Here is a 21,463-nt window from a genome sequence, read left to right as displayed (position 1 = left end):
TTAAGAAAATGTGGCACATATACACCATGGAATACTATGCAGCCATAAAAAATGATGAGTTCATGTCCTTTGTAGGGACATGGATGAAACTGGAAAACATCATTCTCAGTAAACTGTCGCAAGGACAAAAAACCAAACACTGCATGTTCTCACTCATAGGTGGGAATTGAACAATGAGAACTCATGGACACAGGAAGGGGAACATCACACTCCAGGGACTGTTGTGGGTTGGGGGGAGGGGGGAGGGACAGCATTAGGAGATATACCTAATGCTAAATGACGAGTTAATGGGTGCAGCAAACCAACACAGCACATGGATACATATGTAACAAACCTGCACATTGTGTACATGTACCCTAAAACCTAAAGTATAATAAAAAAAAGACTTAAAAATTAAAAAAATAAAAAATAAAAAAAAAATAAATAAATAAAACTTAAGACCAGAAAATAAAAAAAAAAAAAAACGTAGCTACTTTTTATGGAACACGTATCACCAAACACAATGCCAAGCTCTCTACTCATACAGTCTCATTTCCCCCCTGAAAAACCAGACATCATCTTTTTCTTTGCTGCATGACATTTAGACCACTTTTCTGCTTCAGTTTGTACCAGATTCATGCAGAAATTGTAAACAGTAACTAGAACATACTAGTTTATTATGTAAAGTAATATTATCCTTTCCCTTCCTCTAGTTGAAACAACTTTTTTCCATTTCTGACTTTAGTTCTCCTACTTAGTACATCCTAAACTGTAAATAATTTGATCTTACCATTCTTCCTTGGTTTTAACAAATGAAGATATTATCTACCTACTATGAAAGATGAGAAATTGGTTTATTTCTTTATTGTTTTTTTCCTCCTCTCACCCAAGTATTTATAAGGTATTGTTTTTTGACTGGCAATCTTGGTACTTTAAAAATATATACTTAGTGGTTACCAGGAGCTGAGACATGGGGATAATGGGAGTTATTGTCTAATAGATATGGAATTTCAGTTTGAGATAATGAAAAAGTTCTGGAGGTGGATAGGTTGTGAATGTACTTAGTGCCACAGTGAATTGCACACTTAAAAAATGATTAAAATGGAAAATTTTATGTTATGTATATTGTATCACAGTAAAAAAAAGAATTTGAAATTACCACATTAGAAAAAAAGTATACTTAATGAGGTAGGTATTATAACAATTCCCATTCTATATAGGTTAAGTAACTTGTCAAAGATCACACAACTAATAGAAGATTTGAAACCAAATTTTCTCTAACTCAACAACTCCAAGTTGCCCCATTCAGAGTTCCTGCCCATTCCTATCCACTCCTGTGCAGAGAATGTGCACAGAATCTTTCATTCATTCAGTCTACCTATTAGATGTTTTTTCCAAGGGCCTACTTTGTTCCAGATGCTGTCTTAGGTGCTGGGGATCCTGTAGCAGACTGACACAAGTCAGCACTCAGCATTCACCTGTTTCCTTCATGCTCACCTTAAACAGCACGCGCACCTCCTGGTCCTCATTCTCCAGCGCCCAGAGCCGTCTCCGAGCAGCTTCCTGTAGGGGTCCATTTACACACCTCCTGGAGCGGCTCTTTACACAGAAGGAGAGTGTCAGGTCTTAAAGAGAACAGAGAGAGAAGGATCAGGCTGGAAATAGAATAAAAAGGAAGAAAGAGTTAGATAAGCCCACAGTTTCCCCTGCATGTATACCTGAACCCTCAACTGGTGTCCTCATTAGTTACAGATCAGAGTGGTCTTAACACTCCTTGGAGCACCCCTTTAAATAGTCCTCCCTAGAGGAAAAACACATACTGAACCTAGGAGGGCTCTGGAATTGCAGGAGTTGATGCACTCACGTTGGTTATTTCTGCTTTGTACAAGGTTTATTCCTACACTGCCTGGCACTGATGTAATGGTGCTGACACAGGACCAGCTAGGACATACATCACTCCCTGTGAATGACTTGTGAAAGTTTAGAATCAATAGGACTTTGTCCATATTTAAGGAAATGTACTTATATGTCAAAGTTATCATATGTAATAGACATATACTTTGTGCATTACACATAAACACATATATATATAAACATGTACACATTACACATATACACATTTTCTCTAACCTGTTTTTTCTGATACTGCAATTATTAATGTTTATCAGGGTAATTAATGTATTAAAGTCTACCTTTAATTTCTCCAAAATGCACATTCATTTAACAGATACTTATTGAGAGCTTTCTATAAGCCAGAAGCTGTTTTACGGGCTCCTCAGCAGAGAACAAAACAGGCAGTCCCTGTTCTGATGGAGCTTGTATTCTTCTTGGTAAGTGAATAACTAGGCAAGAAATTCCACAAACATAATAGTTTCAGATGGAGAAGAGCACTGTGAAAAAAAATTAATGGAGTCAAGAGACAGAGAGATGGAGTGTTTGAAGGCAGGGGATGCCTTTGGATAGTGTTGTCGAGAAAGGCCACACTGAGGAGGTTCATCGTATAATTACACTTTGCAATGTGTCTTCTTTAGACAGTAAGTAGCAATCCTGTTAATAATTATTCAAAAAATAAACTGAGAAGGCATTGAAATAGATCATCACAGAGGTCTCACTTGCAGCCTCAACTTGCCAGGACCTCTGCAAATTCCTCAGCACATTAGAGATGACCCTTATCATGCTGGCCTGGGTCCACAAGGCAGCTGTGGACGTCTACCTTTAAAAGGCCTGTCTTTAACCTAGAAGTCCTGAAAATGCTGTGGCTGCAAATGAGCTCTTCTATGACATTCCCAAATGACCAGACTTTGATGTAAACTTCACATGGGTGTTTGTTCCACTCAGTTTCTCCTAGGCTTATGCTCCAATATCATGCAACCCCTTTTTCTTTAGCACCCCCCATCCATCCAGGCCTCCATCTGGTAGACTTGTGGCATGCTGAGCTCTAGGAGGAGGTACGGTGCAAAGATGAAGCCCAGGGAGGGGTCACACAGGCTCCAGCTCAAGACTTGGCTCTGCTCTTCAATAACTGTGCCACCCTAAACAATTAATCGCCTCTCTATGCATGGCTTTTCCCTTTAGCAAAATGGCTTTTATAGTACCTATCCCACAGGGGTTTTAAGATGTTTACTAGACTGGGTGCAGTGGCTCTTGCCTGTAATCCTAGCAGTTTGGGAGGTCAAGGGAAGAGGAGAGCTTAAGCTCAGGAGTTCACGACCAGCCTGGGCAACATGCCCAAACCCTGTCTTCTGACAAAAAAGAAAAAAAAAATTAGCCAGACATGGTGGCCTGGGCATGGTGGTGCATGCCTGTAGCCCAGTTACTCAGAGGCTGAGATAGAAGGATGGCTTGAGCACAGGAGGCTGAGGTCACAGTGAGTCAACATCACACCACTGCACTCCAGCCTGGGCAACGGAGCAAGACCCTGCCTCAAGGAAAAAAAAAATGCTTCCTAAATAACATCGTGCATATAAATCTTTTTACTCAGTGCCTGGTACATATTAAATATTCAGTAAACACATTACGCGTTAGCTGTTGCCCCTCCTCACCTCCCCACCACTAGCAAGTACTGCTCATGGCTGGCTGCCCTCAGGTGATCATGACTATTAACCTTGGCAATAACCGATTCTATGATTCCTTTCTACCAAACCCATCTCATCCATCCTTCCAACATCTAATCCAAAATCCCCATTCAAATCTCTTAGAGTAGCCCCTGCTGACTGACAAACAGGGCCTTTCGTGTGAATCTCCTTGCCATGCACATGAATCTATGTATATGGAACTCAAAAGACCTGGACTTAAATAAGCAGACTGCTCTTGAGATCTCAACCGTGAAAACTGATACTTAGAGCAGAACCTCTGTGCCCACAGTGGGATCCCACAGCGCCCTCTGCATCACTATAGCAGGGAGGAAGTCAAGCTCAATATAGTTTTCATGAAGTGTATTGTGTCACAGATTAATCCTTCTCAAAGTCAGTTCTGTAATTGTGATAATATGTTTGACTGATTCTGTCTGCAACTGTACTGCATTGAGGAGAGGTTGGCAGCTACAGCCATCTCCCTTTCTCACTCCATGACCTTCCTGGAAACAGCATCAGGGTGGAAAATGCTGAAAGATGGACAAGTTCAGCCCGAGGTCAGTTCAGTTTCACCTACAGATACCCTTTGTTCACTGGCCTTCATGCATTGATAAGGCAAAATGCTGACTCTACTGCGTTCATGAAACAACAGATGGTAATTCAGGTTTTTCCAGGGGTGGTCCAAGCTGACAGACAGATAAGCAGATTGACACAATATCAAGAAACAAAGGGCAAAGTTTTTCTCATTGTCAACGAAGAAGTTTGACAAATTTGAAATTGGGCCTGCGGCTATACCACCCTGAACACGCCCGATCTCGTCTGAAACTGGGAAAAGAAAGAACCTGGTATGACATGTATACAATATCTATTGTATCTATTTAAATATATTTATAATCTTTTTCACAAGTCTATATTTTGTATTACAGGGAGAGCTATATTTTTGGAGGGCGAAGGAGCGTTGTGGTTTTGAACAAGGCCCTTCCTCATCACGTGTTAACTGTGTCGTGGTGAAGTCATTTCCCTCTCTGACACTCTGTTTCTCATCAGCTAAATGGAGATTTAGGCGCTTCCACCTAGCGATGGGCAAGCAAAAATGAGAAAAACATGTGAGGATCATTTGGCACACGAATTGCCCTCTAAAATGGTCCTATCTACTGTACAACAGAAATCAAGTCTTCTACAGGTTTGTCCTCAGAGTTTCTGTTACAGAGTTCTGCCCAGGTGCACCTTTCCTCTGATAACAATTTTCTCTTTGCAGGCTTCATCGATGTCTTTTAAAGGGGATTTTGTGGGAGACGTGTATTAAGAATAAGATTTTTTTCACATTAATTTCAAAACTTTTTCTGTTTCTGAAAGAGTCATACAGATGCCCTTCTGCTCAAGCCAGTCTCACTTCACATATTCATTTATTATTCACTTATTTAACAAATACTTACGCAGAACCTACTACATATAAAGTACTATGTTGGGTATCATATAGTATGTAAAAGTGACCTCCACATATTCATTCAACCATTCATGTATTCATTTATTTATTTATTTTGAGGCAGGGTCTCACTCTGTTACCCAGGCTGGAGTGCAATGGTGCAATTACAGCTTACTGCACCCTCAACCTCCCAGGCTCAGGCAGTCTTCCCATCTCAGCCTCTCAAGTAGCTGGGACTGCAGGCATATGCCACTGTGTCTGACTAATGTTTTCATTTTTTTTTAGAGATCAGGTCTCACTCTGTTGACCAGACTAGGCCCCAATTCCTGGGCTCAAGTGATCCTCCCATCTCAGCTTCCCAAAGTGCTGAGATTACAGGTGAGAGCCACCACGTGCAGCCCATGTATTTATTCATCAAACATTTTCTGAGCAGCAACAATGTATGAACAACTCTTTGAGGTACCATGTTGAATATAAATATTTTTAACCCCTATCTCTCAATACCTTCAAATCTAATTTATGATATACTTTCTTTAACAAAGCAAATAAGTATGGAGCTCCTAATAAGTGCCAGATTGTGAAGAGCTCTGAGTAACAGCTTGAGAAAGTTAAAATTAATTTTGTAGGCAATGGAGTACAACAGAAGATTTATGAGCAAGCAAATAGCATTGTCAAAATCTTTTCATCAAGAGGGAAAGAGGGAGGGGCTATTTAGATGGGAGAGATAAAGAGGTTATTGCAATACTCAACATGGAAGAATAAGGCTTGTCTTTGGGATTTGGATACCTGGATTAATGTTCTGCGGCAGAAAACATTTTTCCTTGTATTCAGATGAGGCTATACACTCACTCGATACAGCTGGATCCTTGGAAGGAGTTTCTTTACCTGGAGAAGATGAAATAAAAGGTCATCTTAAGAGTGTAAGGAAGTTCAAAGCAAGTTATAAGCAAGGCTGTAGCTTTGGTCAAGTGACAATTTTTTTCCAGGATTAGTGGCATGAAAGAATTCTAATTGTTATCACCATTGCCTTGTAATTATGTAAGCTATTATCAAAGAACTGTCATACATGCCATCTCAATCCAGCAGCAGCCTGGGTATGCTCATCTTATTAAAAAGCAGATCCCCATTCACATATTGAACTAAGTCTCATGGCTTAGAACACTGAAGGTGCTCAATATACATTGAGCCTACACAGGTCATCACAGATCTGACTACAGCAAGGCTTAAGGTTCAATAGGGGCAGATAATGGAAGGGCTGGAGTGGAGACAGACATTGGCATCATTAGGGAGGCAATTGGGGTGTGGTTGTAATGGCCCTGAAATGTATAATTGTCCCCAGCTGTCCTTCTGTCTTCCCCTTAAATAGGGTCCTGTCAGGCCTCTCTTTCTTCCCAACTCTGAAAAGTTACTGTCTTCACAATGGTAGAAGTGGAGTAAAAAGAAGAAGAAAGAAGACCAAGACACAGGCTAGGGCTAGGGAGGAGGAAACTTTGATGGCAGAGAGTTGAAAAGAAAGAAGATGGTGCACCTATAAAGCATAATGAAGTAGATACAGAAGGAAATGTCAAAAACATTGCTGTAGAACATTGGCCTCCTTTACGGCATCCCCAAAATACAACAAGGAAACTCAAGTCCTTCACACATTAATTTTAGTTGATGGATTCTGTCCTTTTTTCCATAAAACTGTTCAAGAACTGTACCATGGAGTCAGAATGTGATAAGTATTACCTGGTCCTGAAAAGCAGTTAGGAAACCTTGGCTCAACCACTATTTGTGAGTCACTCCTTTAATTTGCTTATAAAATTGTGCGTCAGAGCCAAAGAGGCCTACCAAGTTTTGCATACTGGATCTGTGCCTCTAATGACACAGCTTAAGAATGCAACAGGGGTGGAGCGGTCACACTTACTTCTGGTTAATGTTGAACCTAAATTCTCATATTGCTGCTAATAGCCTGTGTCTCCATTCTGTGCCTATGGAGGGGGATTTTGACACCCAAGTTGAGGACCTTCCATTTCTTCACAGTGGGAGCAGTTAGCACTGTTTTGGGTGATGTACATGAAGAATGAAGTGGATTTCAAATGGAATAGGCAGAAGCAGGGGCCTGTCAGCTCTTCATCCAGTAAATCTTGTTAGCTGTTCAGTGCTGAAAGCTAAGCAGCTTAGCTGGAAACCTGGCAGCAATGAGCTATAGTTGAACAGGATCATTTTTCAGTTCTGCCCCGAGGAACCAAAAGCAACTGCAGCAAAAAGGCACTGGCTTGGGAATAATGAGAAATGAGAATGAGCACAAATCAAATCTTCCCATACATGAGTTCAGTGACCTTGGGCAAGACACTTCACCTGTCCACTTTGTGAGTTTTCACTTTCCCCACTTACAAATGAAGGACTGATCTAAATTAGTGCTTTCGAACCCCAGCTGCCTATTTGAATCATCTAGGTTGCCTTTTAAAAATATTGCTTCATCCCAGCTAAAAAAAAAAATTAAAACAATGGACCCTTGAAGATAAAGAGTAGAATAATGGTTACCAGAGGCAGGGAAGGGTGTGTGCTAGGGAGAAGTAGGGATGTTAATGGGTACAAAAATGCAGTTAGATAGAATAAATAAGATCTAATGTTTGATAACACAACAGGGTGACTGTAGTCACCAATAATTTATTGTACATTTAAAAATAACTAAAAGAGTATAATTGGATTGTTGGTAACAAAAAGAAAAGATAAATGTTTGAGGTGATGTGATTTACCCTGATGTGATTATTACCCATTGTATATGCCTATATCAAAATATCTCATGTATTCCATAAATATATACACCTAATATGTACCCACAAAAATTAAAAATAATAAAAGAATAAAAAGAAAAAATATTGCTTCATCCTCAGAGATTCAGATTTTTGTGGTCCATAGTACAGCCATAGATCTTTTTTTTAATAATAAGTTCTTCAAATGATTCTAATTTGAGCCAGTGTTGAGAACCGTATGTCTAGATTGGTGCTTCTGAAACTTTATTTTACCTATGAATCACCTATGGATATTGATAGAATGCTGATTCTGCTTCAGTATTTGAAAGCTGAGGTTCTGCATTTCTGATGTTTTCACAGGTGATGCTCCTCCTGCTGCTCCCAGGACCACACTTCGAGTAGCAGCCTGCTTCCCTGGGACAAAATTTGACTGTAGACTACAGCAAACCCACAAACATCTTCTTTATTTTTTTCTGGCCCACACAGTGAATTTTTACTTTGAACTGCTTGACATCATTTAGAAATTGAAATGTTTCACATAACCCAGATGCTTGAGTTTGTTTTGAAACATGGAAGATCTGTAGCCCAGGAGCCTCATTGTCATATGGTAACAGTCAGCTGGGGCCAAGTGGCTGCTGTTGCTCTATAGGGCATTTGTTCTCCAGCCACCATGGTCCCCACCCTATTCCGTCACTCATTTACACCTGACCCTGGCAAGTTTGTAAGTGTATCCCTGCTGTAGAATTCTCTGAGAAAATACAATAGACTGACAATGAGGACTTGTGAGGTGAGCCCACCTTGAAGAAGGGAAGTCAAGGATGGGGACCCTGGCTTGGGGAAAGGGTGCACAGCCTTTTAAGGATTTGTGAGGCTTAGGGCAGAAAATTGCAAGGTTTTGCAAAATGTGATACGTGAACTGTCTGTATCAGAATTTTTTAGATAATTGTTTTTAAAAAGATGTCTATGCAAAAGAAACTTATAGAAAATATAGAAGAATATCTGCATGACTTGATGTTGCCAATGATTTCCTAAACAGGATGGAAAAAGTGCTACCCTCAAAAGGAATAATGGATAAATAGTAATACATTAAAATTAGAAACTTCTATTAATCAAAAGATGCAATTAAGAGACTGAAAAGCGGCCGGGCGCGGTGGCTCACGCTTGTAATCCCAGCACTTTGGGAGGCCGAGGCGGGCAGATCATGAGGTCGGGAGATCGAGACCACGGTGAAACCCTGTCTCTACTAAAAATACAAAAAAATTAGCCGGGCGTGGTGGCGGGCGCCTGTAGTCCCAGCTACTCGGAGAGACTGAGGCAGGAGAATGGCGTGAACCCGGGAGGCGGAGCTTGCAGTGAGCCGAGATTGTGCCACTGCACTCCAGCCTGGGCGACAGAGTGAGACTCTGCCTCAAAAAAAAAAAAAAAAAAGTGACAGAGTACAAGAAAATATTGATCATACATATATATAGTCATCAAATAATTCAAACATATTCAAAGATTTAAGGAATGCCAAAAATCTTGGAGAAATAGGTAGCCAGCCTACCAGAAAAATGGGCAAAAGGATTGAATAAACTTTTCACCAAAGACAATATTCAAACAGCTAATAAATATATGAAAATTGTTTCACCTCATCAGGGAAATGAAAATTAAAACCACAATGGAACACAGCTACACAGACTGGCTAAAATGAAAAAAAAGACAGATAAAGCCAAGTGTTTGTGAGGATATAGAGCAAGTAGAATACCTAGAATATACTGCAACTAGAATATACTGCAAGTGTGAAGATAAACTGAAGTTCTATCTTTGGAAAGCTGACAGTGTCAATTCAAGCTGAAAATATGCACGCACTAAGACCAAAAGACATCCACTAAAATATTCAGAACAGTGCTGTTTATAAGAACCCAAACTTGTCTACAATTCAAATGTCAATTTACACTAGAATGGACAAGTAAATGATGTATATATAATATATAACTAAATCTTAATACAGCAAACCGGGCATGGTGGCACATGCCTACAATCTCAGCTATTTGGGACGCTGAGGCTAGAGGATCGTTTCAGCACAGGAGTTCAAGCCCAGCCTGGACAACATAGCAAGACCCATCCCCCCAAAATTAAATAAATAAATAAATCCAATACAACAATGAGAATGAATGAATTGCAACTGTATAAAACAATATCGATGAGTATATTCACTTGTGAAAAGTCACCACACTGTACACATGATTTCATGCACAACTCTGTATAAATGGTAATTTTTTTTAATCCTCTTAAAGCCTTTACTGACCTCAACATTCTTTTTTTTAACTTTTATTTTAGGTTTTGGGGTACATGTGAAGGTTTGGTTCTTCGGTAAACTTATATCTTGGAGGTTTGTTATACAGATTATTTCATCAGCCAGGTATGAAGCTCAGTACCCAATAGTTATCTTTTCTGCTTCTCTCCCTCCTCCCAACCTCCACCCTCAAGTAGATCCCAGTGTCTGTTGTTTTCCTCTTTGTGTTTATAAGTTCTTATCATTTAGCTCCCACTTATAAGTGAGAACATGTGGCATTTAGCTTTCTGTTCCTACATTAGTTTGCTAAGAATAATGGCCTCCAGCTCCATTTATGTCTCACAAAAGACATGCTCTCATTCTTTTTTATGGCTGCATAGTATTCTATGGTGTATATGTGTTAATGGTACATTTTTATAAAAAGCTGAATTTTAAAATATTCCTGGAGCCCCTCTTTACCTACTCTACCTTGAAACATCTAGGAGTAGAGTCCTGAGGTGTGCGTTTTTAATTAGCACTTTGGGTATTTCTGATGGCTTAGAGTGTGAGAATGCTCAAGCCAATTCACCAGAGGCCTCGGATCCCATGAGCCAGAAGGGCACCTCTCTGAGAAACAATAAAGAAGCTGGAAAATTAGAATGCATTCTATAATAGGAAAAACAGCTAATAGTTATACATGGATTGACAGTTTGCAGCATTCTTTTACACATGGTGTTATATTTCAACATGAAGAAGTTTGAAAACTTGAGCTGGGCCTTGTAAAAGAACCAGAGATAATTCAAGGCAACAAAAAACTGTCATATAGAATAAATTACCTTCGAAAAAAATGTATGATTTGTATAACTGAAAGAAAATAAACCAAAAGGTCTATGGTAGTTTTCGCTGAGTCATTTTAACAATCTTTTTGATACTTTCATCTACTTTCCAAATATTCTAATTTTTCTTTTTTTATAGGCACATTTAGATATTATTTAACTGAAATATTAATTTTTTGAAAAAAGTTTTGTATATTAAAGATGATAACACAATCTGCTAACAATACAGCCTGCTGATTAATAATTGTTTTAATATTAATACTTTAATCTACTATTTAAATTCCAGCTTTGTCAATTGACCCAGTAATATCAGTAATATCCTTTTTATCATCTTTTCTTCTTCAGTATAGAATGCAGTCTAGGATCAAGTACTACATTTAGTTGTCAAAAGTCTTTAGCCTGCTTTCATTGGGAACATTTCCATACACTTTTTTTATGACTTTTTTTCTCTGATGACATTGACATTTTGGAATGATGAAGTCCCTCCTCCACCCTTCTTTTAGTTTTTCTTCAACTTTTATTTTAAGTTCAGGGGTATCTGTGCAGGATATGCAGGTTTGTTATATAGGTAAACGTGTGCCCTGGTGATTTGCTGCACAGATCATCCCATCACCTAGGTATTTAGCCCAGCATCCATTCATTATCTATTCAAAAATATGGAACACTTCACAAATTTGCATGTCATCCTTGCACAGGGGCCATGCTAATCTTCTCTGTATCTTTCCGATTTTAGCATACATGCTGCCAAAGCAAGCTCTCTATTTTTCAAATATTCTGTAATCAGCATGCATTTGTTTTCTAACACTGAAGGCAGGTAGAGAAGCGGCTAAGAACAAGTGGCAATCAGACAGTCCTGGACTCAAACCCTGGCTTCTTCATTAGCCATGTGACCCATGTGAAGCCAGTCTATGTAGTCTATGTGGAGCTGACTCCTTAACTCCAAAAGTGAGCACACAATTCAGGCATAATCCAACTGGGTTATGCAGTGCCATGGCCACGGATCAAAATTAAGCCAATGAGAATTAGTTCTAGGACCCTCATCAGCACACTTAGTGAAGAGATTTCTTTTCACTGGACTAGAAGCCATGAATATGACAGCCTGGAGCTGTGGCGCCCACCACAAGGAGAAAGCCCACCTGACATTCAGTCCAACCCATAAAAACAGAGCTTAGGAAAGTTAGCTTTCTGATAACATCATCTGAACACCTTGATTTAGCAATATCTGAAGAAAAAAAAAAACCTAGACTTTCAGTTATTAATCAATAAATTGCTTTTGATATAAGCTAGTTTTATTTTTATTATTATTGATCAGAAAAAGTTACTAACCCTCAATTCAGAAAAACATTGAGATTCATTTGTAAACTGCCAAACTGGTTTCCAAAGAGGCTGTAACATTTTGTATTCCCACCAGCAATATGTGAGAGTTCTAGTTGCTCCACATCCTCACTAACACTTGATGTTACAGTCTTTTTAATTTGGGCCATTCTAAGTAGGTAGGCCATTTTATCTGATTGTTTCAATGTGCACTTCTCTAATGACTTATGATGTTAATCACTTTTTCACACGCTTATTAGTCATCTACATATTTTTATATGGAAGTGTCCATTCCAACATTTTGCAATTGTTATTGGGTTATTTATCTTATCATTATTGAGTTGAAGGAGCTTTTCTTTGTAATATACTTGTTCTGGATATTAGCCCCAGTTGATGGCTTGCTTTTTGTGTTCTTGGCAGATGTATATAAGTGGGAGGAAAGCAGGATAGGGTGGGAATGAGCTTTGTACACACATGGGATGGTAGAAGCCAGCCTGCGCATGCTGGGGAGGTGGGTAGCTGTGGGACTAAAATGGATAAATATGGTAGGGTCAAGATGCGGGAGCACTTTAAGGCAGGCAGGGGTGTTTAGAATGGATACAGTAAGCAATGGTGAGGTGTGAAATATTCTTGAGCATGGCAATGGTATAACAAAAGTGAAAATTCTACTTGGGTAACATGGGAAGGATAAGGAGAGAAACGCCCAATAGGCAGGGAGACCAGCTGAAGAGGTGCTATGAAAATCCAGGGAGGTGAGTGTGAGAATATGGGCTATGGCCCTGGCAATGAGAAGTGAGGGCATAGAGTGAATGAGGCTATATTTTAAAACAAGAAAAGAGAAGGTATCTTGACATATTGAATATGAGGGATAAACATGGGGAAGAGGCAAGAATTGCAGAAAATGAATGAAGGAAGGGATTTAAAAGATCACCTAGTTCCACTCCCAATTTTAATGTTGAGAAACTAAAGGCCCAGAGAGGAGTCGTGATTTTACTGAGATCACACAGCAAATTAGCAAAAGAGCCAGAGGCCATCCATATCAATGGGTAGGGACCTTGCCATTTTCACTACATTAACCTGACCTCAGAACTCTAAAGTCTCGGGCCTCTGATCAGGGAAACATCTCACAACAACTTGCTGAAAATGAGAATTCACCTTCATTTCTCCTCTCTCAGCCTCTCTTTGCTCCTACCCACCCACCACCATGCTCAACTTTAAAAAGAAGACTAAACAGTAAACATTTTCCTGCATGTTTTTTTTTCCTGTACCCACATTTTCTTTTCTTTTTTGACCTAACAGACCTACCATCAGCAGTTTTTATGATGTAAACCCACTTTCTCCTTGTTGGGACGAATAGCATGTTAGAAGCACAGCTACATCTACCCACATGAATATATCTTAGATTATAATGTTTAGCAAAAAAAAAAAGTTGCATCATGATATCATTTTGTTTAAGTTTTAAAGTCTGCAAAACAATTCTTTGGAATGATCATGAGTTCATGAATATGTAGTGAAAGCACATAGCCACTGAATTCATGAGAGTTATTAACTATGTGGAGAGAGAAGGGTAATGAGGTTGGAAAGAGATATCCAGGGGCCCCTAAGTATGTTTATGATGTTTTAGTTCTTCAAAAAGTAAGAGAAAGAAAAAGGTAAAGTTCTGAAGATAACATGGCCTAATGCAAAAATTTGTTACAGCTAGATGGTGGGCTAACTATTCTAATATCCTCTATTATCAGTAGTTTTAAATGCTTTACAAGTCGTTTAAAATTCAAAAGTGAAGCATCATTTACTATTATCAGCATTCACCCTTGATCTCCTCTTATTATACTGATAATTCACATTTACCAAAAAGGTTGAAAGGAAAGTTACAAGCACCAGTGATCAACAGAGGCGAATGTATCTCTTCCACATCTTCTATTTAAGGGCTTAAATCTGCCAAATTTCTTCAAACAGGCATTGAAAATAAGGGTGAAGTGCTAGAAGTTTTTTGATCGACAAGCTTTGACATGGCTTTCTCTGTGATCCAAAGTGAGCAACTGTAGCTTATTAAACAATGGCAAGAAACAACTCATAGATAGGGTGGGGAAGTCAGAGATGATAGCAACTGATCAGAACCTATCCTCTCACCATGTGCAGTCCCCCCGATTAGGGGACTTCTGTGAGCAATTGAGAGCCATCCCAGGGAACAGATGCTGCAGGCAGAGTCCACATGTAAGAATGCAGGTGCCTGGAGTAGTCAGAGTCAACGTTCATTATTGTGTCACTCCACGCAAACCAGTCTGGCAGCTGTCCAGTGCTCAGTGCTATCAAGAGCCTTCTCCTTTCCTGTGTCCCTTAGCCCTGAGGACTCACTGTTTTGGTGTCTGCTGTTAACTCCCACTTAAACAGACACAAGGCAGAAGCACCCCAGGAAACATAAGTACAGACTTCTCCAGGCCAGTAAGGAATGAGGAGGGAGTGATGTAGGAGTGGCCCATATTAACTAACAATAAAACAGCCTGTAGTTATTGAAGGGTTATCAAAAGCCAGACCCTGTGCTAAGTCCATGAGAGGAATTACTCAATTTAATCCTCACATAACTTCCATGGGATAAGTACCACCATTAGATACAGTTTACAGCCAGGAAAACTGAGGTTCAGAAAACATGAAGGACTTGCCCAAGGTCACACAACTATTAAGTTGCTCCAGGATGGGTCTCATACTTTGTTCTTTTCTCTAGGATAAATAGGGGAATCTGGAATGGGAATATCCAGATCGACTGGACTCGGACCTACAACACCCATATCAACCTTACTAGTGAAAGGCCCTGACACATACAGGGAATAATATGGGGGAATTTCATGAAAAGTCTCGAGGGAGATACATAGCAGGCTAACTCTTGGTGAAAAGGTGAATGTGGGGTGCCAGCCAGTAATCAATGGCAAAAAGAAGGTGAAAGAATAAAGTAATTGAATGATAGTGTTATTATGATTTTGATCTTTTTCAATATTTTTGTTTGTTTGTTTGTTTTGAGCTGCGTATCTCTGTTCTACAGGAAATATTTGGCTGAAGGACAGATGTCAACTAGAAGCAGGGATGAGGGAACATGAGCAGAGCTCTCTGAGACACCTCTACACAGCAGTTTACAACCCTAAAACTGTATATATGACTAAATGGAGGCCCAGAGAGAAAGCAAGATATACTAGGGTCATCAAAATGGAATTAACAATGGTTAATTTTATTGTGCTCAACTAACTGTGCACCAGACTGTTTCACCATTTCACATGTAGACTTAATCTCCACCACAGCTCTATGAAGAGGGCATAATTATGTCATTAAAGCTACAGATAAGGAAACTGAAACACAGAGAAGTTAAATAAGTTGTCGAGGCAAGTAAAAGAACCAAGATCAAATCCAGACACTTTGGCCTCAAAGACCAAGTGAGTAGCCAAGATGACACCTGCCTAACTAGAGCTAGAGGAAGTCAGATCTAGAGCCCCAATCTCTGACTTCCAGACCAGTGGTCCTGCATGTCTCCCTCCATGCTGTTTCTGCTCTCATGGGGCACAATGGCAATAGAACTTAGGGGGAGGGACTGAAAAGTGTTTACATCTGAGAAATCTGGAGAAGTGAAATTGTTCATAGCTAAAGTCGTGCCTTTTGTGCCAAAGGCATCATTTGGGGTTTGTTTTCTTATAGTTTTAGGTCCAGGGGTTGCCTTTTTCTGGGAGATATTCCCTGCTGTAGGTGCCAAGGTGCCTAGATGAAGACTTCAAGCAGAGGAAGCAGAATACGGTTGTTTTGAGTTCACTTTAATGACCTCGAGTGCCTTCTACAAGCCCAGGTCATAAGACTAAAGAAGAAAGTTGTCTGTCAGAGAATAGAGAGCCCTCAGCTAGGGGATGCTTCTTAGCTCCTTCTCTCAGGAACCATGGTGGAGCTCCAGGAAGACACAGAGTTCTAACAAGGGTTAGGAATGATTCCTTGGAGCAATGTTCCCCTATCTCCCAAGCAAGCCTCCCCCGACCAATCTACCCCCACATTTCCCCAAAGCCACCACTCATCCTGATAAACACCACACAAGAGAACACAGGGCCCTACCTTGATTCTCCTCTGAAAAAAGGCAAGAAGGTTGCTTCAGGGAGACCAACCAGGCTGGTTGCCCTGGAACTGACATATCCCAGCAAATTCCTCAGTCCCAGGCAAACCATAATGGCTGGTCACCCTAAGTCACTCTCCCATGAGATGACAATTTCTTAGAGCAACAACTCTCCATTGCCTCAACTTGATGCACACACTTACACATGCACTCACACACAAATCACACTGTAATAGACGGAGGCCGGAAACTGCCTGTTTTTCTCCAGTAACAGCAACCCTGACAAAAATAGGCTTGAATGACTAAAGCCAAGTTTATGACCACCCATAGGCCACAGAGGAACTCACTGCCTGAACTTTCTTCCTGTCCTGGGGGATCTTGGGAAGAAAGGAAGGAAGGGCTTAGTCACACCCTGGGAGTGGCAGCCAGGAGCAGTGCTGCTTAGCTCCTGACAGAGCGAGCTCAAAGCCTCTTTCTTCAGGAAAAAATAGATGCTTCCAGGCTTTGCTCCCTTTTTACAGAGCCAGCATGACAAACACTTACCCAGGGAGGAAGGAGAGGCAGCCAGAAAGCATAATCATCTCCCCATCTTTGGGAGAAAAGTTTCTCCAACCCAGCAGGTTCCTGAGCCTCCACTGGACCATCCACTTTGGCCAAGCCACAGGCCAAGGGCCCCCTGGGAAACTCACCTGGGCCCCGGGTCAGACTCCGCTCCCTGGGGATGCAGAAGCAGCCACCCATGTGTGTACCATTCTACCCTGGCCGAGGCCCTTGGGAACACCGGCCAGAAGAGTGCTGCAAGGGCCAGCCTCCCAACGGTGTCCCTCCTCCTGCCTCCTCCCTGGCACACAAGGGACCGAGGCCTGCTCAATGCACAATGCAGCCTTTGATATCCCGGCTAGGGCAGGAGGCCCAGGGAGGGTGGGAGGGGCAGCCCAGCCCAGCCTGCAGGCCCACAGCTCCTGCACTGTCAGGCCCGGGGAACAGGGCTCCTCCCTGCCTCTCAGCAGATCGCTTCATGCCTATCAGCCTGCAGCACATTCCTTGCATTCTAGGATTGAGATACACAGTTTGGTTCTTGTGGGGGCAGCCAGGGCGGGGGAGGAGGGCAGAGAACATCCCAGAGATCAAGACTGCTGTTCTTGCTCCCTCCCTGACTGACTTGGCCCACACTGACTGGCCTGCCACCCCTTTACAGTGATCTCCACCCAGTATCTCTCTGCAAAGGCCTCCCTTGGCTCTCTGATAAAGTTGGAGCTGTGGGTGCAGCATTTCACTTCGACCTAGCAGCATCAATGAGCCAGCTCTTCACTGGGGAACACGCAAACCCCCAGCTGCTGGTGTGCAGGAAAAGAATCCAGGAGATCATCTGATGAAGCCCAGCATTTTACAGGTGAGGGGATGGAAAACCAAATACATCAAAGGATGGGGAGAGGTTGGTCAATAGGTAGAAGGTTAGAGTTACATAGGAGGAGTAAGTTCTAGTGTTCTATTGCACAGTAGGGGAACTATAGTTAATAATGTATTGTATATTTCAACATAGAAGAGAGGATTTTGAATGTTCTCACCACAAAAAAAAATGATGTTTGAGATGATGGATATGCTAATTACCTTGATTTGTTCATTACACAATATATAGATATATTGAAACATCACATTCTAGCCCATAAATGTGTAGAATTGTTATGTGTCAATTAAAAATAAAACTAAAAAAAAATACAGCAAGTCTACAGGTATGCAAGCAAAACTGGTCCCACAAGACTAACCTCTTTCCTGTTTCAGATAGGCAGTGGAGCAGGGGAATCCAGTTGACACTGTGGCTAAATTTCAGAAAACCTCCCATGAGATCTTGCAAAGGAGATGGAGAAAACATGGCTGAATGCCAGCAAGGTTGGACAGAAGCATGACTGCTCTAACAACCAAGCTCAAAGAGCACTGCTCACCCAATGTTTCCTTCATGACTAGAGCAAAGTCGTGAAAGGACCCTGGTGAGAGGCCCAAAGAACAGGAGGTGTGAGCCAAGAGAAGGTGGGGTCCTGCCGGGCCTATGTTGCAGGCTATTTGGAGGCTGAACTTGAGGTCAGTATCACCAGCATTTTAAGGAGGGCAGTGGCCTGATCGAGTTTATATTCTGAGAGGAGCACTCGGGTGACCAGGTGAAGAATGGTCTAGGGGTCAGTTCCACCGGAGATCAGGAGTATCCACCTCACGCACCAGCCCAGCCCCAGAGGACAGGGTCTTGAGCCTGTCTCTTAAGCGCCGCTCCTGTCTCCATGCTGACTCATCCTGAGACACAGTTTCTGAATGTTTACTGTGGGCCAGGCTGTCACTGTACATTATTCTATTCAAATCCCGTAACAGCCCCATAATGTAGGCATCATTTCTACTTTGTAAGTGAGGAAACGGATAAAGGGGAGTGTATAACTTGTCCAACTCCCTCCCTTCTCCCACCGTTTATGAATGTCAGAGTCAAGACTGAGCAAGGTCTAGTTGATTCCACAGCCCAGAAGGATCACATTTCTGATACCTGGGATACATTGTGGGTTCTTCCATGACTACTAGGACACACAATGAGAAAGGCCTAGGAAGGACTGAAACCTCTGGAGCCAGCTAACCATTTACACAAAGCCCAGGAGATGAGAGATGGGGCGGGGAGTAGAGTGCAGGAGGGATGGGGTCTCTCTGATCACATTGCCACCGGGGAGGATGTTTTCTCTGTACAGGTCTATTTAAAGTATCTACTTCCCATACGTTTCTCATGTGTTTCCCTTACCGAGGCACAGTGTTTTTGAGTATGAATTAGAATGTTTTCTTGGGCCCACAATGAAAGGACAAGAGTTCCTTTAGAAAACAGCCACTTAAAACTGGGATGTACGTGAAAATCAGGCAGTGACAAGAAGCCCCATGCTCTAACTTACACATGCTGACAGATGCACAGACTTATCATTGCTCCTTGGCTGGTCTGCACACCACTCTTACACAGGTACAACAACAATCAGACTATAAATGATCAAAACCAACTATTGAAAGGATCCCAGGCCATCTGTCAGAGATGACACCCTAGGCAGTTGGCTAACACACACATTGTGGCAGGTCTTAAATGAATAGTCCATTCTGGATAAAGTCATCGCTTCCCTTGACATGCAAGAAACTGTGCTGTTCTGCTCCTGGGTAGCCTGATGAATTGATTAGGGCAAAGAGATTTCCAGCAGGAGCAAAGGCCCTGAAGTAGGAACTTGCTTAGCATGTTAAAGGAAGTGTGGCTGAAGGCTAGTGAGGTAGGCGAGGGCACAGAGATGAAGTCAGAGAAAGCAGCAGGAGACCAAACAGTGCAGGGCCTTAGAGGTCATCTTAGGACTTCAGCTTTTACTCTGAATGAGGTAAGAGCCAATGGAGGACACTAAAAAGAAGAGTAACGTGCATGACTTATGGTTTTAAAGGGTCAGCCTGGCTTATAGGCTATAGATGGAACTCCAGATATGCAGCAATTGTAACATCCAGCAGAGAGATGATAATGTCTTGAACCAAAGTGCTATTGGTAGAGGTGATGAAAAGGGTTTAGGTATTAGACATATTTTGAAATAAGGGTATATTAGTCAAGGTACTCCAGGGGAACAGGACCAATAAAAGTTTAAAGATAAAGAAAGAGAAAAAAAAATTAACGAATTGGCTCCTGTGAGAGTTGGCGAATCTGAAATCCATAGGGCAAGGCAACAGGCTGGAGACTTAAGTAAGAGTTGCTATTGCAGTCTTTAGTCCAAATTCCACAGAGCAGCAGACTAGAAACTCACACAAGTTTCCCCTGTTGCAGTCAAGAAGTCTTGAGAAGAATTTCTTTTTTAGGAAACTGCAGTCTTCAGTCTTAAGGCCTTTGATTAATTGGAAGGCCCCCAGTCAGCTGGTGGGAAGGCCCATGCACATTATAGAGGGTAATCTGCTTTGTGCACCGTCTACTGATGTCAATATTAATTATCTTTAAAAAAAAAATCTTCAACATCTATTTTGTTCTTTGGTCAAACAACTGGGCACCATGACCTAGCCAAGAGAACACATGAAATTAACCATCACAGAGAGCCATGAGGATGTGTTGATATATTGAATGTATGAGAGGAAAAAAAAATCTACTCTAGAGTAGTTCTGATTTTTTTTACCTGAACAACTGAAATAATTTAATATTTATTGAAATGTTAAATGCTAGGAGAAAAGAAGCTTTGTGAATTGAAACCAGGAGGTTGGTTTTGTATATGTAATATTTAATAGTCCTTTAGTATATCCAAGCAAATGTAGACAAAGCAATCTGGAGTTCATGGAGAAGTTAAAAGCTGAACGTAAGTATTCGGGAGTTGTCACTGTGTAGAGGGTATGTAAAGTTAGGAGACCAAATAAGATCTCTTAAGGGAGAAAGTGGAGGATAGAATACGGAGGATATATCAAGAATGAGCCCTACAAGCACATTAATTTTTACATGAATAAGAAAGGAGTAGAAACCAGCAAAAGCGATAGAGAAAGAGTGGCCAGTGAGAGGATATGTACCAAGAGCATAAGATGGTACAGAATTCAAGTGAAGAAAGTGTTTCAAGAGCAGAAGGTGATTAACTATGTCAAATGCTGCTAATAAGTAAGATGTGCACAGAGAATTTACCACTGGACATCTTGGTGGAGCAGTGGAGATAAAAGCTAGATTGGGAAAGCTTCAAGAGTATATGGTAAAAAAAAAAAAAAAAAAAGTGGAGCTCCAATCCACCTTCGACTCACCACCATCACCATCACTGCCATCATTATGGAATACCTGTTGTTCCCTTAATATTTGTTTGGTATTCAGGGGTTACAAGCTCATATGGCTACAAGAGCCATGCAGCTGATAGAAATGAGTGAGCTGGCCAGGAGATAAGTGGCAGCTGATGCCACTGTAATTGCCTGATGGATTCTTTCTGCCTGCTGCACAGACAAAACCAGTTCACTGAGACTGGTATTGCAGCAAAGAAAACCTTTCATTAATGTGAGGCCAGCCATGCAGAACAACCAGGGTTATCACTCCAGTCAATCTCCCCAAAGACCCAGAGTTTAGGGTTTTTCAAGGATAGTTTGGTGGGCAGGTGGGGAGGGGGTGGGTGCTGCTGATTCGTTGGAGATGCAATCATAGGAATGTGGAAAATAGTCCTCATGCACTGAGTTTGTTTCTAGATGGGAAACACAGGACAGGTGAAGTCATGAGTCATGAGTCTGGGTGGGCTCAGTCAGTTGCCAGAATGTAAAAGTCTGA

At 41.3% G+C, this 21,463-nt stretch overlaps 1 protein-coding gene, 1 long non-coding RNA gene and 1 other non-coding gene across 14 annotated transcripts in view; 1 reads left to right on the top strand and 2 right to left on the bottom strand.

Moving 5' to 3' along the window:
- SH3TC2 (SH3 domain and tetratricopeptide repeats 2) overlaps nucleotides 1-16,991 on the bottom strand; it is a 209,878-nt gene extending 192,887 nt beyond the window's left edge. For all 12 annotated transcript variants that reach the window (XR_010121865.1, XR_010121863.1, XR_008658873.2 and 9 more), the window contains exons 1-3: nucleotides 16,890-16,991; nucleotides 5,764-5,862; nucleotides 1,477-1,604 (exon numbers count right to left, since the gene is read on the bottom strand). Coding sequence is in view for 6 of the 12 variants with exons in the window: in XM_063643223.1 (XP_063499293.1) it covers nucleotides 1,477-1,604; nucleotides 5,764-5,862; nucleotides 16,890-16,941 (279 nt within the window). In the remaining 6 variants the exon portion in view is untranslated. The remainder of the gene's footprint in view (nucleotides 1-1,476; nucleotides 1,605-5,763; nucleotides 5,863-16,889) is intronic.
- Nucleotides 11,456-11,558, bottom strand: LOC129487151 (U6 spliceosomal RNA). Its single transcript, XR_008659252.1, has one exon. It is a non-coding gene; the product is annotated as a U6 spliceosomal RNA (small nuclear RNA).
- Nucleotides 16,992-17,235: 244 nt separating the features above from the next.
- Nucleotides 17,236-21,463, top strand: part of LOC129486191 (uncharacterized) — a 45,770-nt gene continuing 41,542 nt past the window's right edge. Inside the window, exons 1-2 of the long non-coding RNA XR_008658880.1 lie at nucleotides 17,236-17,593; nucleotides 18,166-18,279. This is a non-coding gene — a long non-coding RNA (uncharacterized lncRNA). The remainder of the gene's footprint in view (nucleotides 17,594-18,165; nucleotides 18,280-21,463) is intronic.

The sequence above is a fragment of the Symphalangus syndactylus genome, chromosome 7, assembly GCF_028878055.3.
Source record: "Symphalangus syndactylus isolate Jambi chromosome 7, NHGRI_mSymSyn1-v2.1_pri, whole genome shotgun sequence".
Lineage (NCBI taxonomy): Eukaryota > Metazoa > Chordata > Mammalia > Primates > Hylobatidae > Symphalangus > Symphalangus syndactylus.
Note: the sequence above shows the minus strand (reverse complement) of the source record. Positions and strands in the feature narration are given on the sequence as shown.